The sequence below is a fragment of the Pristis pectinata genome, chromosome 5 (genome assembly GCF_009764475.1).
Source record: "Pristis pectinata isolate sPriPec2 chromosome 5, sPriPec2.1.pri, whole genome shotgun sequence".
Classification (NCBI taxonomy): domain Eukaryota; kingdom Metazoa; phylum Chordata; class Chondrichthyes; order Rhinopristiformes; family Pristidae; genus Pristis; species Pristis pectinata.
The window spans coordinates 16833890-16850018 of record NC_067409.1 but is presented as its reverse complement, the minus strand read 5'-3'; the positions used below and the strand labels follow the sequence as shown (position 1 = coordinate 16850018).

General features: G+C 38.0%; 1 protein-coding gene across 4 annotated transcripts in view; it reads right to left on the bottom strand.

Moving 5' to 3' along the window:
• Positions 1–16129, bottom strand: part of ube3c (ubiquitin protein ligase E3C) — a 119364-nt gene that overhangs the window by 30852 nt on the left and 72383 nt on the right. For all 4 annotated transcript variants that reach the window (XM_052016734.1, XM_052016732.1, XM_052016733.1 and 1 more), the window contains exon 19: positions 12308–12555. In XM_052016734.1, the coding sequence (XP_051872694.1) occupies positions 12308–12555 (248 nt within the window). The remainder of the gene's footprint in view (positions 1–12307; positions 12556–16129) is intronic.

Below are 16129 nucleotides of genomic sequence, written 5' to 3'. Positions count from 1 at the left end.
ACATTAAGAGAAACTATGAGATACACTTCCAGGATCTGTACTTTATAAGAATATTTACTGCCCGAATCAGTGCCAAAATAATTGAATGAAAGAGGATTAATTATGCAGGAAACCATTTTAATATAAGTAAGTGCTGCGCAATTAATGCAAATGGCGGCACCATCTGGAAACAAAATGTGAACAATATCAAAAGCTGCCAAATAGACCTAGAACTTATGGCATTAAGAATCAATAGAGAAACTAAATGCCATCTCTTCTTATATCATCAACTGGAACTATACTTAGAACTACGCATAAACACTGACCTTCATATCAAATTTCAAAGTAAATTTACATCATACCAACAGTGTACATAATTTAGGATGCATACATGAAATTCTATTGGTGTAGCACAAAATTAGCAGTTTAACACTGACATAAATGAACAGGAGATGTGAATGAAATATTGATAAATTTGTCTGCTGTGCAGCACTTCACTGGAATTTTAAACTTTATTCATTTTTTTGGTATGGACATCACTGGCAAGGCCAGCATTTATTGCCCACTCCTAATTCCCTTGTATTGAGTGCATTTCTAAGCCATTCCAGAGGGCATTTAAGAATCAACCACACTGGTCTGGGGTCACATATTGGCCAAACTAGATGAGAAGGAGAGATTTTCTATTCTGAAGAATGCTAGTGAACCAGATATCATTCCAGTAGCTTTCTGTGGCTGCCATTATTAATGGTGTTGCTTTTTCCTTAAATTCTTCTACTGTCATAGGGGAATTTTGTCTCTGATCTCTGAAATGTTGAAGTTCTGGATTATTGACCTAGTAAATTAACCACTACTCCATCACCATATCCTTGAACAGAATGGAAATACAGTTGATTATTCCCAAAAGAGGATCAATGACTAGTAAATAAAAATGTTTTTTCTCCCATTGGTTGACCTTCAAAGTTTAACCACATGATCAGTCTACTACTTAAAACATTATACATGTAAAGCAATGTTAATTTCAAGATCGTATACTTTTTAAGCTGTACAAGGAAATACAACTAGATTTCACAGAGCATAATTTTCCTTTTACAAACAGCATATGAGCTCTAAATTACTGAGAGTTTATATGGTGATTCACTAATATAATTCAATATTGTTAAAATAATCTAATACATGAGACTTTGTACCCACCTTGCATTTCAAAGTAAATCATAACCTTAAAAAAAATTGTCCAGTGTGTTCTTATGACTGTAATACCTCAGACAACATTTATAGAAAATGCCAACATACACTTGCATACAATCTGAATTTTCTCAAGTATATCAGCTTAGTTCAGGTGGTACCAATCTAAAAATTAATACAGAAAGCTGCAAATTCCAGATCCACCTGGAGAAGATGTTGTAATCTACATACCAATCTTATTGCTCTTAATCTTAATGCATTGCTCAAGCCCACTTCAATTGGTTAGCTTTGCTCTTCTATGTGCATAGATTAGTAATGTCATTGCACCACAACATCACTAGAGAGAGCAGTGTGATCTGTACAAGCTGCTGCTCTCTTCAGCAGCATCAATGTTAAGATGAACTGGTAAGAATAAAGAACCTTTCCAGTTGCATGCCTATAAAGAGATGATTTTTTTTTTAAAAATACAGCAGGAAGTTCTATTGTTCTGCTGGAAAGTATTAAAACAATATTTACATAAATTATTTTTGCACTCATGCAGCCAGGACAAAGCTGCATTTATTACCTATTTTTTTTCCTCTATATGTTTCCAAGTACTTTGCCAGGCTGCTTCAGAAGGTATTAGTTGTTCATCATATGGATTAAAGCCACTGCAGCTCAGATTACCAGGGTTTCAATCATAGAAGTGTTCCAAATATCTGCCCAGACCTTTTTCTTGCAGAATTGTAACTGATGACCCAAAGTTTCAAATCATCTCATTGTTGAATTGCTGATATTTTCCTCCATAATAGTTTGTTCCACAAACAAATATAACATGTAAAATGCCTTGAAATGTTTTCTTCATTCATTATCACGTCTGTCTCTCTTGAATGGGGCTGCAACAACATTTATAAACTGAGGTTGGTAAGCCATTGTTTTCTTTCTGAATAGGAAACTCTCTCAAAGATATCTCCATCACATTTGTTTTGAGGGCAAGAGGTAACGTTGATTGTTTGATTCTGGTAATCACATTCACCATCTGTGATTTGATTCACCAATTTATGCATTTGGTGACCACATCCTGCTTGGAACCAAGCAGATCTTTGAGGCAGATGAAACCCTGGGAGACTTGTTGTTGCACCTTGAATGCATTTCTTGATTTGGACAGCGCTCTCTGTCCAGACTGTCTCCGATTCAACATCATTGCTGAAACTGATGAGGGGAGAGTAGTGGGTTTAAAAAGGGTTCCTTAAAACCATACAGCAAGTTAAGGGTTCACAGAGGTCTGGAGGTAAGGAGGTATCACACAGCCTGTGTATACCTTGACTGATGAGGAAGGATATATTTGACAGCACAGGTAGCTATTGAGAATTTCTTGTCAGTTCTCCACGCAGAGAGATACAGGAACCCACTGCTTGTGTACTGCATTGCAGTAAAACTAGCTAGAGGAACAGTAATTTCCATAAACAAAAATTCTAGCACCCTCCTAGGATAATACAGCACAGTTAAGAAATAAGAGTAGGATTCAACAATAAATAAGATATATTACTGTTCAGGGAGAAAATTAAATGAATTCCAAATTTGTAAGATATTTATAAACCACATCTTCAATAGAAAGTCTTCCTTGATATACTACTTGCACCCACTCATTTCCATATTCAACCTTTCATAGTTTGGACATTTGATTTCCATTACGAGTTCTTACATCAATACATGTAAATGCTTTTAACCTTGATAGCTATAAAATTTAATATTTTTAAGAAACAAATCAATAATACAAATTGCAATTTAGTGCCAATCCATTTTGAAAACTATGTTACATCGTTCAATAAGCCTTATACTGGTTATTTGGGGATTGTGTTTATACTCACTTTATGACAGACCTCTCAAAATTACATTGATGGGAAGCTCCCTTAATGGTTTACCCAGTTAAACAACAACTATCAGAGTTTCACGCCAGGGAGGTTCATGTTTCAGCTTCCCTTCTAAGCTTTATAATTGTTGCCTTCACTTAGGACATTTGCTGGTTTAAGCACATAATCAAAGGTGGCAATAGGTGCTACCATGCAAGAGATGCCATCAATTGGACAAGATGTAAAATTCAAGCCAAGTTTCTTTCAAGAAGTTTGCCTGAAGTAACCAGCTTTGGGGGGATCAGTATTGCTAACAAGTGGAATTTCTCTCAACAGCATATTTTAGATTTTTGGGATGGATTTCAAAGTAACTAAAGGAATCCCTGTAGTGTTGAATGTTGTATTTCAGTTTAAAAAAAGCATGCATCTTCGGTAGATCCTTTCCACCTAGCACCTATTGCCACCTTTGAATATGTGCTTAAACCAGCAAATGTCCTAAATGAAGGCAACAATTATAAAGCTTAGAAGGGAAGCTGAAACATGAACCTCCCTGGTGTGAAATTCTGATAGTTGTTGTTTAACTGGGTAAACCATTAAGGGAGCTTCCCATCAATGTAATTTTGAGAGGTCTGTCATAAAGTGAGTATAAACACAATCCCCAAATAACCAATATGGGGCTCATTGTACAATTATGGTACCAAATTAATATTCCCATTTAGGCTACTCAGCATTTGAAAAAGTGCCATAATTGTACAAAAGCAGACAGATCAAAGGAAAATGCAAATACAATGATAAAAAAATTATCACTCTTGGATCAGATCATTTCCTGTATGAAGGAGAAAGACATGGAGAAACACACCAGAAATAACACCCTTGATGTACATCAGACTAAAACCAGGAAGATGGAAAATGGACAAGATGCAAGCAGTATGCTCATCATGACTCTACCATTAAAGTAGAAGCTAGATACAAGTCTACAGAGCTCCAATTGATCCTCTGATTATGTTAAGCTATGTTTACACCTCATGCTTTTGGTATCCAGCCTGCAGATAGCCCAGTCAAAACCTTATTAGGACTCTATTCAAAGGTATGCCCATTTTTTCCCCCATCAAAGTAAGGACAATTTCAAACTTACTGATGACAAAGTAGCAAGGGATGCAAAAATTCACAAAATCTTAATTATCAATGGAATACAATTCCACTGTTGCCAATGGCCCACTGCACTTCTAGGATACCCAATTTGGAGATGCCAAATCTACCCACAATCTGTTCCACCTAGTGTGTCATTGTACCCTTGTACATGATAGAGACTGGCTTCATTGTGGAAAGGAGTTTACTGCCTCCAAAAGGATAGGACATCCTCTTTGTTATGAACTGGCTTCATTTTGCCATTTATCTGTTATTAGAACAACTAGGAATGAACTTCAGCCTGACAATATGTAGGTGGGTCAGTTTTTGCACATAATCTAGTAATTCCCATCAATTGTGCAAGCACTCTGTCAGCCTGTACTTTTCTTCCCTGTACGTCTCTGTTGCTGTCTTACGTGGAAAATAGCTTAAGAAAAATCTGAAACTTGCACTTAAATGCCACCCAGTAACATTTCTTCACTCTAATTGTCAGACATTTTGCTTTCAAGTATTACTCTTTAAGCTGTTATATTCCACCGTAAGAGGAATGCACATATTAATAATTGTTGCCTTTTTTGTCATTTTCTCATTTTGCCCAGTGTCCCAGTAATTAATTTTTCATTTCCGTTAGTCCCCTTGTTGTTCTGCAATATTCATTCACAATGGTTGGTGCTTTTTCAATTACTCTCCCAATTTTTGATAACTTTTACATCAGTGATTTAAAGCTCTTTTGCAATGACTTGTTTCCAACTCCAGCTTGTGGGTTCTGCGTTGGGCGATGAAATTGATGTGGGACCGGAGGGTTTGTCACAGGTGGGGAAGGTGGTGCTTGGCAGGGCAGTCAAATAGCTTGGCTCACACCTCACTGTTTACAGTCCACCTATGTACACGATGCATGGACTCTAAGTTCTCAATACAATCCCAATGCTCCTCCTCCAATTTGAGCAGTCATGGGCCATGAGTTTGGGGGTGGGGGGAGGGAAGGAAGAGACGAAGCTGCACATCCCCCCCCCCCCCCCAAGGATTTCCGAACATCCTTGAATCCTTTTCTCTGTCTACATGGCAATCTCTTACTGTGACAAAACTTGGGACAAAGTTCCAATTTTACAAATCTGGTGCTGGGTATGCACCGCCACATTCATCCTGTTAGGCAGCAAGGTCCCAAGACAGAAAATGAGGTTTTTCATTTTGGGACCTAACAGCCTAACAGGATGAATATCAAATTCTCCCACTTTAAGAAAACCAACTACCCCACCCACTTTTCTTCTTTTTCCTAGCCTATCTTTTTTCTCCTCACTATTTTTTCTCTTTTCTCTCTCCTTTTCCTCTCCTCCCCCCACTGCCTGCCTCCACACCTTTGACCCATCCCCCAGTAGATCTCCTCTCCCCTCTTCCCTGCATCTGCCTATCACCATCTCTTACCTGCATCTACTTATCACCACCTTGTGCCCACCCTGCCTCCCTTCTTTTGACTACCTATCACTGCTCTGTTTTCCCCCCTCCCCCTGATATATTGGGCTCCCCTTTTCCTATCTTCAGTCCTGAAGAAGTGTCCTGACCAGAAACATTGACCGTCTGCTTTTCTCTGCAGATGCTGCATGACCTGAGTTCCTCCAGCATCTTGTTCTTTTTTTCATCCCGAGTTATTGGAGATATTCCACATTTTCCAAGGGTGTCACCATCAAAATTTGCTAGACGGCAGTATTGTACAGCAAGGGCAGATTGGTAGAAAACTTGTTTTGCAGAAGTTCAACACCCATCTTTAATCTGTTTCAGGGAACAAGTCAATGATGACTTGGAGACAAGCCTCAGAACATGAGCAAACAGGAACATCCTCAGCATACTACAAATCAACCGAGGTTGGGATGACCTTGGTTCTAGAGTGGAGGTGACACAGGTTAAACAAAGTGCTTAACATATAAAGAATAGCTATGAATTTATGCTTTCACCAGTAATCTCTCACAAAATTAGTGGAGCTCTGAGAACTCGGGTTACATTACAGCCTGGCATAAAACTGCAAGAAAGAGAATAATGGCAGTAAGTAGACTGGGAACAATTGCAGGATTATGAGAGAATACAGATGGCAACCAGAGAGAAAATAGATTACCATAGTAAAAACAAAAGACAAGATGTAATTAACACAATTTGCAAGCCAAAGGTTTGATTTAAAAACACTGCAGTGAATGTACAAACTCCATTTCTCATCATGAGAAAAGCATTAAGTACTACAAAACTATTACTCAAGACTGTGGACTTTACGGAAGGACAAGTTGGCAGTAAGAGTAACAATCTGCTGGAGGAACTCAGTGGGTCAAGCAGCATCCGTTGGTGGGGGGGTGAGGGGTCTGGGAGCAGGAACTGTCAATGTTTCAGGTTGAAACCCTGCATCAGGACAGAACAGAGAGGAGATGGGGAGAATGAAGAGAAGGGGAGTGGTGAGACGGGAGTCCATCTGATGAGGGATAAAAGGTGACAGGCAGATTGCGTCACGAAGGGGAGAGGAAGGGGCTGGAGTTAGGGGACAGTTGCAGGTGAATGACAGATGGGGGCAGACAAAGAGGGAAAAAAAAGAGGCAGATAGAGTGAGGTGGGGCAACTGCCAAAGTAGGAGACAGCTGCTGGAGGGAGATCAGCATGAATGCGAAGAGCTTCCAGTGCTAGAATGTGATAAGTAAAGAATGTGATAATAGGAACCATTAGGGGAGAGGTGAATGGAAGGTGGATCCAGAACCAGATGATGGAGGAGAAAAAGCCTGTGAATGAACTGCAAAGGTCATGGGTGGATGGAACCAGGAGGGGGAGGGAAATGATGATGGATGATGGGGGCTGGAGGAGGGGCACACTGGGAGCTGTAGTTTAATATTTGTGTACCTACGTTAGAAAATGGTAAGTTACGGATGCAGTTAGATAAAAGTACACTTGTAAAGGTTCCCCTTGTCCTTTACCTTCCATCCCATTAGCCTCCATTTTTAACAAATCATTCTCTGCAACTTCTGCCACCTTCAACCTCCTTTCAGCGTTAATGGACTTTTCCTTTTGCAACTCCCTTGTTTACTGGTGTAATCTTCAGCAATGCCCACCCTCCTTCTCACAGCATTGTCCCATGTATCTGCAGGAAATGCAACACCTCCCCTTTTATTCCTCCTCTCTCACCATCTAGGAATCCAGTCCTTCAAGGTGACACACAATTCACTTGTACTTCTTCCAATTTGCGTTGAAGTTCACAACGTGGTCTCCTCTACACTGGAGAAAGCAAAATGTAGATTGGGGGCCTGCTTTGCAGTCCACAAGGAGACCCTGAATTTTCAGCTGCCTGTCATTATAATTCCCACCCTATTCCCAGCTCTGTCTTCGGCCTCCTACATAGTTCTAATGAAGCCCAAGGCATACTCAAGGCCTTTGGGACTCCACATTGAAGTCAACAGTTTTAGATAACCAGCTTACAGCAGAAAGACCCAGTTCTGATACAAGGTCATCAACCTCTAAAGTTAATTCAGTTTTTTTTCTTTCTCCATAGATTCCCAACTGCTGGGCCTTTCCAGCATGCTTATTTTAGATTTCTAACAATACTCTATTTTGTACCTCAGTTCCAGCACTTATTTTCCCCCCTCATCTCTACTCTCATTCATAACTCTCCACTTACACCTCTTCTAGACAGTTTAGCTACAATTAATACATTTCCACCATCCTTTCAGCTGAATATCGATTGTCCATTTCCCCTCCATCGATGCCGCCTGACCCACCATGCTCCTCCAGCATTTTGTGTTGCTTCAGATTTCAGCATCTGCAGTCTCATGTCTCCATCCTTTCAGCTGCCAATACCATATTGTCTTCTTTCTCCCCACTCCTCTCCTTTCTCTGCAACTTACAGCTTGTTTTCTGGCTTTTCTGGTGAATGGTTGTTGGCCTGAAACATTAACTCAGGTTCTCTCTCCATAGATGCTGCCTGACTTGCTGTCATTTTCTGTTTTTGTCAGATTTTTGATTTTCTGGACGTCCTTGACTGGCTGTAAAATGTGACGTTTACTGATGTTCCAAGTCATAAAAGGTGCATAAACAGTCCCTTCCTTTGTCACTATATGGTTTTGATATCTGCTAAAGTCTACAGAATGCAAAAACAAGTACATTAGAAGACAAGATGGCAACTTCACTAAAACTAGCTGACTAGGCATTACGAAGGTGAGCTACATGCAAACTGAACTGTACCTTAAAAAAAGCAAGATAAATCAACCAAATTGACCTTTAGGTCTCTCTAACTGTGAAACAGATCAAAATGCCATTACCACATATTTTGACTGCTTATTTATGCTTTGTCTAGCTGCCTGATTTAAAGCCAACAAAATGCAATCACTACACAAACAGAATCAAGAATCATCTCTTAATGGAAAGTTTAATTGACAAGTGGCCAGCGACATGAGGTAATCCCTTCTGTTAAGATGGCTATAAAGACCTTAGTGCACTGAATCACACTAAACAATCACTGCACATGCATTAAAGTAAATTTGAATTAATTATGCCCCAATAAATATAGGTAGTAATCAATCAACAGCACCCTAAAAGGCAGTTTTTTGCTCAGACGTGAAACGTACAGTATTTACAATCTACATCGTTTTCAATTATAATCAAAATATAATTAGTTTTGTTGTAGACGGTATTTATCTGTCATAGCTTTAATGTTAAGTACTTGAAACAATTCATTTTTAACTCACTAAACTCAGTCTGCAGCATTTTCTCCATGCATCTAATAAAGAACAAGCTCATTGGCATTGAGAGGTGTTGGAATATTCCATTTGTCACCTTCAAATATTGCAACTCAGTAAAGAGTTTGCCAAATCAGCTTTTCCTAATATTAGTGGGTAAACACATTCTCTCACAGTTTTTTTACCTAGGATGTGAAATATCCAGAATATACAGTATTTACAAGAGGGACTACACTGAAAAGTTAACTCAGTTTCTCTCTCCTAAAGTCTGAGACCTTTCATTTCTTAAAACCATGTTTCCAAGTTTGAGGTTTTGTGGATGAGGAGCTTCTTCAACTTTGGCAGAATAGCCAGCTACCTTTAAACTAAAAGTGTATCCTCCAACCCTTTATTGCTGAGGCTACAGAACATTTGCCGTAATTTTCCAACTAACTTTTGTTTTGCAGATAATAGAGAACAACTTGCTCTTAAGTTCCAAGCTCTGGAATTAAATGAATAATGTTAAACAGCACATTTACTGCCTTTGAAAGAAACTATGAGTTGGTTGTATTGCATTATCTAACTTTCTTTGGTACTGATTGATTCTGTGCTGTTCCCAGTTTCCCTAGCCTCTAAGAAAGGAGATATTCTTATTACAAATATATCATCCAACTTGCGGTAGAGCTATTAACCAAATGATAATTGTCAACACATTAAATGAGCAGAGCTATGCCTTTACTGGAGTGTACAAGTCACCAAATACAACAATGGAGGAAATGATATATAAAAAAAACAAACATGCTGACCAAATTCTACTGATTTACAAAGTAGTAACTGGAAACACTTCCTTTCCAATTTTCAAAATCAGAGCAGCAGCAAAATGTTCAATTTTTACTGTACAATGACAATCAAATGTTTATGACTCCTGGTTTTCGACTCCCTCCACAAATATCTACTTAAACTAATTTTGAAATTTAAATCTTCCCTGCAGTTCATTGGACTGATTTTTACGACATTGGAAGAACAATTGTGATACAATTTGCTGATCTTCAATTTTAAGCAGATCAATTTTAAACAAAATTAAACTTTTTGAATCAGCTAGCCATCCTTCATTGTCACTTCATCTTCCTACCTTCACTTTTGTCCTTTCCTCCCTTTCCCCCTTCCAATGCATTTCTAAACTTGTCTTCAACTTTCTGATTTTGATGGAAGATCATTGACCTAAAATGTTAACACCATCTCCACAAATGCTACCCAACTGCTGAGTATTTCTTGCATTTTCTGTTTATGTAAAATAGTTAAGTTATCCTCAAAGAAACATTGGTACAAAAAAAAGCATACTTGAAAAATGGAAATTTTTCAAATGGAAGTGAATGAAAATTCACTTCACCAGGAACATGGAGATTTTTAAAATTCTAATAGCATGATGACATCTTGGTTTGTATTTCATTTACATTTGCAGAGATTCATTGATTTAAAAGCTAGTCCTTTGGGGATAACATTGAAATTGCATACTAAATTTCTATTCTCTCTATCCTACAAATTTTCTACCCTTCCCTCCTGTGAATCTATTGTGGTACAGACCCAAAAATGCCTGCCGTCTTCTGTTACTTTTTTTTTAAAGAAGTTCTTTATGAGCATAGAGCATTAAGATTAAGGTGCAACCAAATTTGTCCAGCACCCATTATCCATTTACTTTGAACAGGGGTCACTAATCAAGACCTGAACATGTTGTGCCACCATTGCTCCCACAGCTGTGAAGAGCAAAAACATTCAGACTAAGTCCAACAATTCACTGAGTGAAGTCTGAATCGAGGAGGCGCTTTGTCAATAATTTCTAATAAAGAATGAAATGGTATCATTGTAAAGAAAAATGAAATTAAAGGCATCAAATCTGTTTGAAAACCATACACCAACAGATTTTACATTATTTTTGCAAGGTGCTTGTGGAAATACAACTTCTTACAGTTTATTTTAGTGTTTTGGGTATAAAATTGCTATGTGGAAAGTTCAGGATTAGTTGGCAGGAGTATAGTTAGAAAGGTTGAGAAAAAATATGAACTACGGTCTGCTAATAGCGCTACTGGAACTACAACCATTTTGTGATCAGAGAAGAAATCATAAGAACAGAGGCATGCAAGTTTAAAGCTTTAATGGATGAGTTTTTAGCAGAGTTCTAAAAGCACCTGTTATAAGTTTCCTCAGGAAAAATAAGCACTGGAATGAAGGAAATCATGCTATGTGTACCTTAAGACAGACAAAACAGTCAAATCTAATCAAGTTGATGCCAGAAGCTTTTTCCTTATGACATAGGAGGCTATTTGGCTTTGCCGGCTCTCAGAGAACTCATTCCTCCACCTATGCTCTCTCATCTACTAAGAACATCTCCTCACTCCCGATGCTCCCAGCAGCCACCTACACTCGGAATAATTTACAGTAGTCAATTAACCCAATCACCAGCATATCATTGGCACATGGGAGGAAGCAAGCAATTGAGAAACCCAAATAGTCATAGGGAGAACATGCAAACTATACACAGACAGCACTAGTGGCCAGAATTGAATCCAAGTTGCTGGAGCTGTGATACAGTGTCATTGCACCACCTGCCTGCACACCCAACCCCCACCCACCCCAATAACACACCCAGGTTTAGCAAGAGGTGACTAACAGGTCATACCAAGACTGAGTAATGTCAGAGATGAGCAACTATCACAACTACATTACCTAATTAACAAAGAGTTAATTTGAGGACCTGATTGTTTGTAACTGGTTCATTAATGGGTTGAGTCAATCAGGATAGTGACAGATAAGTAGCATTTGCCAGTCGCTTTAAATTGGGTGGCTGAGTCCATGCAAAAAGGGCAAAAAAAACAACAGAGCTCATCAAGGCAAATCCCTCATGCTCAGAGAGGCTCAAAACCTTGACTGGGAAAGACTGTTGCTGCTCACTGCTAACGCTGAGGCAGTGTGCTGTCTACTGCTTGAATTACGAGAGAATTGATGAGTTTGTTATGCACTGTATGTCTGTTTTGTGTTATAACGCCATAAGATATAGGAGCAGAAATAGGAGAAATAGGCCATTCAACCCATTGAGTCTGCTCCGCCATTCAATCACGGCTGATTTTTTTTAAACCCCTTTCTCCTGCCTTCTCCCCATAACCCCCTTACCAATCAAGAACCTATCAATCTCAATATAATATTTTGATAAATCTCAATATTATATTTTGATAATTACTGTATCTGTCATTTCTTTTATGAATTGACAAAACCATTCTTCCTTGGCGCTTTGGATATCCATGACCTTTGAGAAAAAAAAGTTAAAATCTTATATTTCGTACTGGTACATTCGAAAAACAATCCCACCAATTGCATGGACTCTAAACGCAACAGTACATGACAAAGTGTTTCTTTAAATTTAGCCTGAAAGAAAAGGTAATCTCATTATCTTCCAGCCATTTCCCCAAAAAATACTTTGAGACACACTTGATACCTTAATTTAACTCTCACCTTTCCCAACATTCTTCCGAGGAAATAGTAATGTCTGGTGAAGTGATCCCCAACCAGCATTTTTGCTGCAGGATTCGGATACAGAAGTCCTTCATTCGTTGTTTTGAAAAATCCTTGGTTTGGGTTAAAGCCAGTCTTCAGCAGTTCATTAAGAAACTCTCTGAATATTCCTCCACCATCAATTCCAGCTTCATCTAAACCATGTGCATTTAATAAGTGAACGCGTATTCTTTTTCTCAGGTCAGATTCTGGAAAATAGGGCAAATAGTGAATTTTCAGCAAGCATTTCACTTTTTTTTACAACGTAATGCATACACTTTTGCTGAAGTCATGAGTACATTGGTCACATCTGAAACAGTAAATACTAGAAATTAGCTGTTATTTATTCAAAACATTTGTGAAAGGCTCTTTCGAAGTACATCATTTAATTTTTGAATATCTTAAAAGGGGAATAAAATTTAATTGTCACATAACAATCCTCTTCCCTGGGACAGATGACTAAATTGTTTCAAGATGAATTTACCCAAAAAGACATTGAGGGTGACACATACCTGTACATGCCTGCAATTAAAGATAATTTAAAAAAACTGCAGACGCTGGAAATCTGAAATAAAAACAGAAATTTCTGGAAACAACCAATTAGGTAGCATCTGTGGAGAAAGTAAAAGTTAACGTTTCAGGTTCTGTCAGAGGGTCTTCAACCTTTAGATACATCTATCTTTAAATATATCTACATTCATTGTTAAGTGAGTATATCTTGGCATTCAACATTTGTTAAGAAATTATCTTCTGCACATAAATGTAATTGACATTTCTAAACCATTGATCAAGAAATAATGCACATCATTTATCCAGATTCAAGTAATCTTTAAAGGCTAATAATCTTTTCTTGCTGCTGGTTTTTATCTCTTAAAAATTTTGGTGAATGAATCTGATTTCATTTTTATTTAAATCACACTTTTTTGCCCTAGAGATTTCCTTTAGGATTGCATTTATTTTTGCAGCAGTTTCCTTGACAAACCACATTAATTTCTACTTAACATACATGGTTTGATTTACTGCCAAAGTAGAATTTTACTTAAAAGGTCCCAAAGGCTGTGAATGTGCTGCTTTCTGAATGAAGCCAAGCAATAAAAAAAAAGAAATCACTTGCCACAAATCATGTCTTGCAACACATATCCACGAATAATTCCACAGTGCATTGTGGAAAACTTGAGTTACAAGCTTTACTTCTCCAATTATAGGAAAAGGCAGCCACAGTTGCAATAACAAGTAGCAAAATGCAATAAATTTAAGTGCTCTATTAACAATGTGATTATACCAGAAACCTTGCAAGAGTAGAATATAGCTTACCCAGAACAAAAATGCGGAGCACTCCTGTTGTTACTTTTTCCTAGTGGTAGCCTTTTCAGTTATAATATCCAGCACTAGTCATATAGCATCGCCAACTTTCTATGATTCTGCTTGGAATTTACTGCATATAGAAAGCCCTTTGCCCCAGAAGATCTGTGTGGGTGTAAACACTAATCTTTGTCCCATCCCAATTCCTCTCTCTGCATCAACATATCCCTCAACTTATTCCCTCCTTCAAATGCATCCAAGTTAGTTGCTCCAACAACTCTGTGTGATAGCAAGTTCCACATTCTCACAACTAAACTGTTTCTCCTGAATTCAATTAGTGATCATATTTATAACCTAATTCTGAACTCACCCACAAGTGGAAGCACAAGGTACAAATTCCATGCACAAGAACTTACATTTAAGCAGCATCTTTAATAGGTCACAGCATTTCCAAAAACGTGCATATAGTAATAGGAACCAAAGGTGTAGTGAAATGGGCAATTTTTAAGCAGTTTTCAAAAGGGAAGGGAGTTTGAGGGCAAGGAGCATTTCAGGTCATTAGGCCAAAACAGCTTCTAGGGAATGTAACTTAAGTTGCATTAAAGAGAGAAGGTTGTAAAGATGATCATAGTTGGAAAAGCAAGCAGGAAAACACTTACACATTAAGCCCAGGGAATACAAGTAATAAGGGAAAGGTTACAGAGTAAATTGCAGATGGATACTTTACCAACAATATGCAATAGAAGTAAAAAGATGGAGTTCACAGTGGAGTTTCTCAGGGGTCAGACCTGCTGATTTTCTTCATGTAGATTAATGATTTTGACTTGGGTCCATAGGGCACAAGTTTCTTGCTAATGACAGAATTTGGAGGCATTGTGAACTGAGGTTCCCTTATTTGTGACCCTCCCATGAGTGAAAACATCTCAACATCAACCTGGTCAAGCCCCCTTAGGATTTTATATATTTGAATAAGGTCATCCCTCTTCTAAACTCCAAGGAATACAGACCCATCTCTAAACTCTAATGAATGCATACAGGTTACACCTTGGTAGGAAGAATGAGAAGAGGCAATATAAATGAGAGAACATAATTCTGTAAGGAGCGAGAGAACAGATCTGGAAGTGCACATACATGGATTCCAAAAAATATCATGACAGGCTGAGAAAGTGGTTTAAACAAAAAAAAACAAACAGCATTCTGGACTTCAAAGAGGCTGAAGAATAAGAGCAAATCATAGTGAACCTTCATAGAATACAGGTTTGGCCACAACTAGAGTATGTCCGGTTTTGAACATTTCACTTTAGGAAAGACTTGAGGCTTTAGAGTGCCAAAGACATTTACTGAAATGATTCCAGGAATGAAGGGCTTCAGTTAAGTGAATAGAATGAAGCAACTTGGACTGTTCTTGTTGGAACAAAGAACATTGCAAGAAGGTACAGCAGAGGTATTTAAATGATGAAGGATATCGACAGGAGAGAGAGAAACTGTTGCCATTGGTGAAGGAGTCAACAACCAGGAGACAGAATGAATGTCATTGGTAAAAGAACCAAAAATGACACTGGGGAAAAAATCTTGTTACCCAGTATGTGTTTAGAATGTTAAGAACGCACAGCCACGGATAGTGATTGCTTTTAATTCTGAACAATTCTGTGTGGTATATTCTAGTAGTCCAGATTTGGTAGCAATTACAGTAAATTTTTCAGTCTTTGTAATGACTTTTCATCAATACACCATGAAAATGACAGCAACTGCAGCAGTAAAGACAGGTTCAATTACAGCATTTAAAAGGGAAGCTGCGAATTCCTTCCTTTCAGATATTTATGCAGTATTATCGGGAGAGGGCAGGGGAGTGGGATTAGTTGGATTGGTCATAAAGCTCCAATGACTTCAGTCCATGCTGTAATTTATGCTGTTCAGTGGGTGCAATTTGACACAGAATTAAACAGCACACAAAAACTAGAAGTCACCAGAAACAGACCAAGAGAAAAAAAATCAAGCAGCATTTAAACAAACATCACAGCATTGCTAATTAAATAGGACTATTTTAGTGTTACATACATTCTAAGTAAGCTTTTTTAAACTTTGCTCTATCACTTCAAAGAAAATCAGTTCCCATCAACTAATGCTAAAATGTCAAATTTATCACTTTGTTTACAAGACTAATGAAAAATTAATCACTGGACGTTAGGACTAAATATACGTAAGAATATCAGCTGCTGATTGTATTCATCTCATACAATCCAATTCTAATGAAATCAATGGAATGAAAAGCAAGGAGGCTTACAACCCATGTTCAAATACTTTGAAGGATTATTGTTGGAGATAAATGAATTTTTCTCCTGAAATGTCATTGCAAATTAGATGCTCTTCTATTATTAATCTAGTGAACATTTTCAAGTGCTCATCAAACATGCAGAATGCCAAAAAATACCTGTTGGTAGAACATTGCAATCAACAATATACATTTTGAACATTTCTACT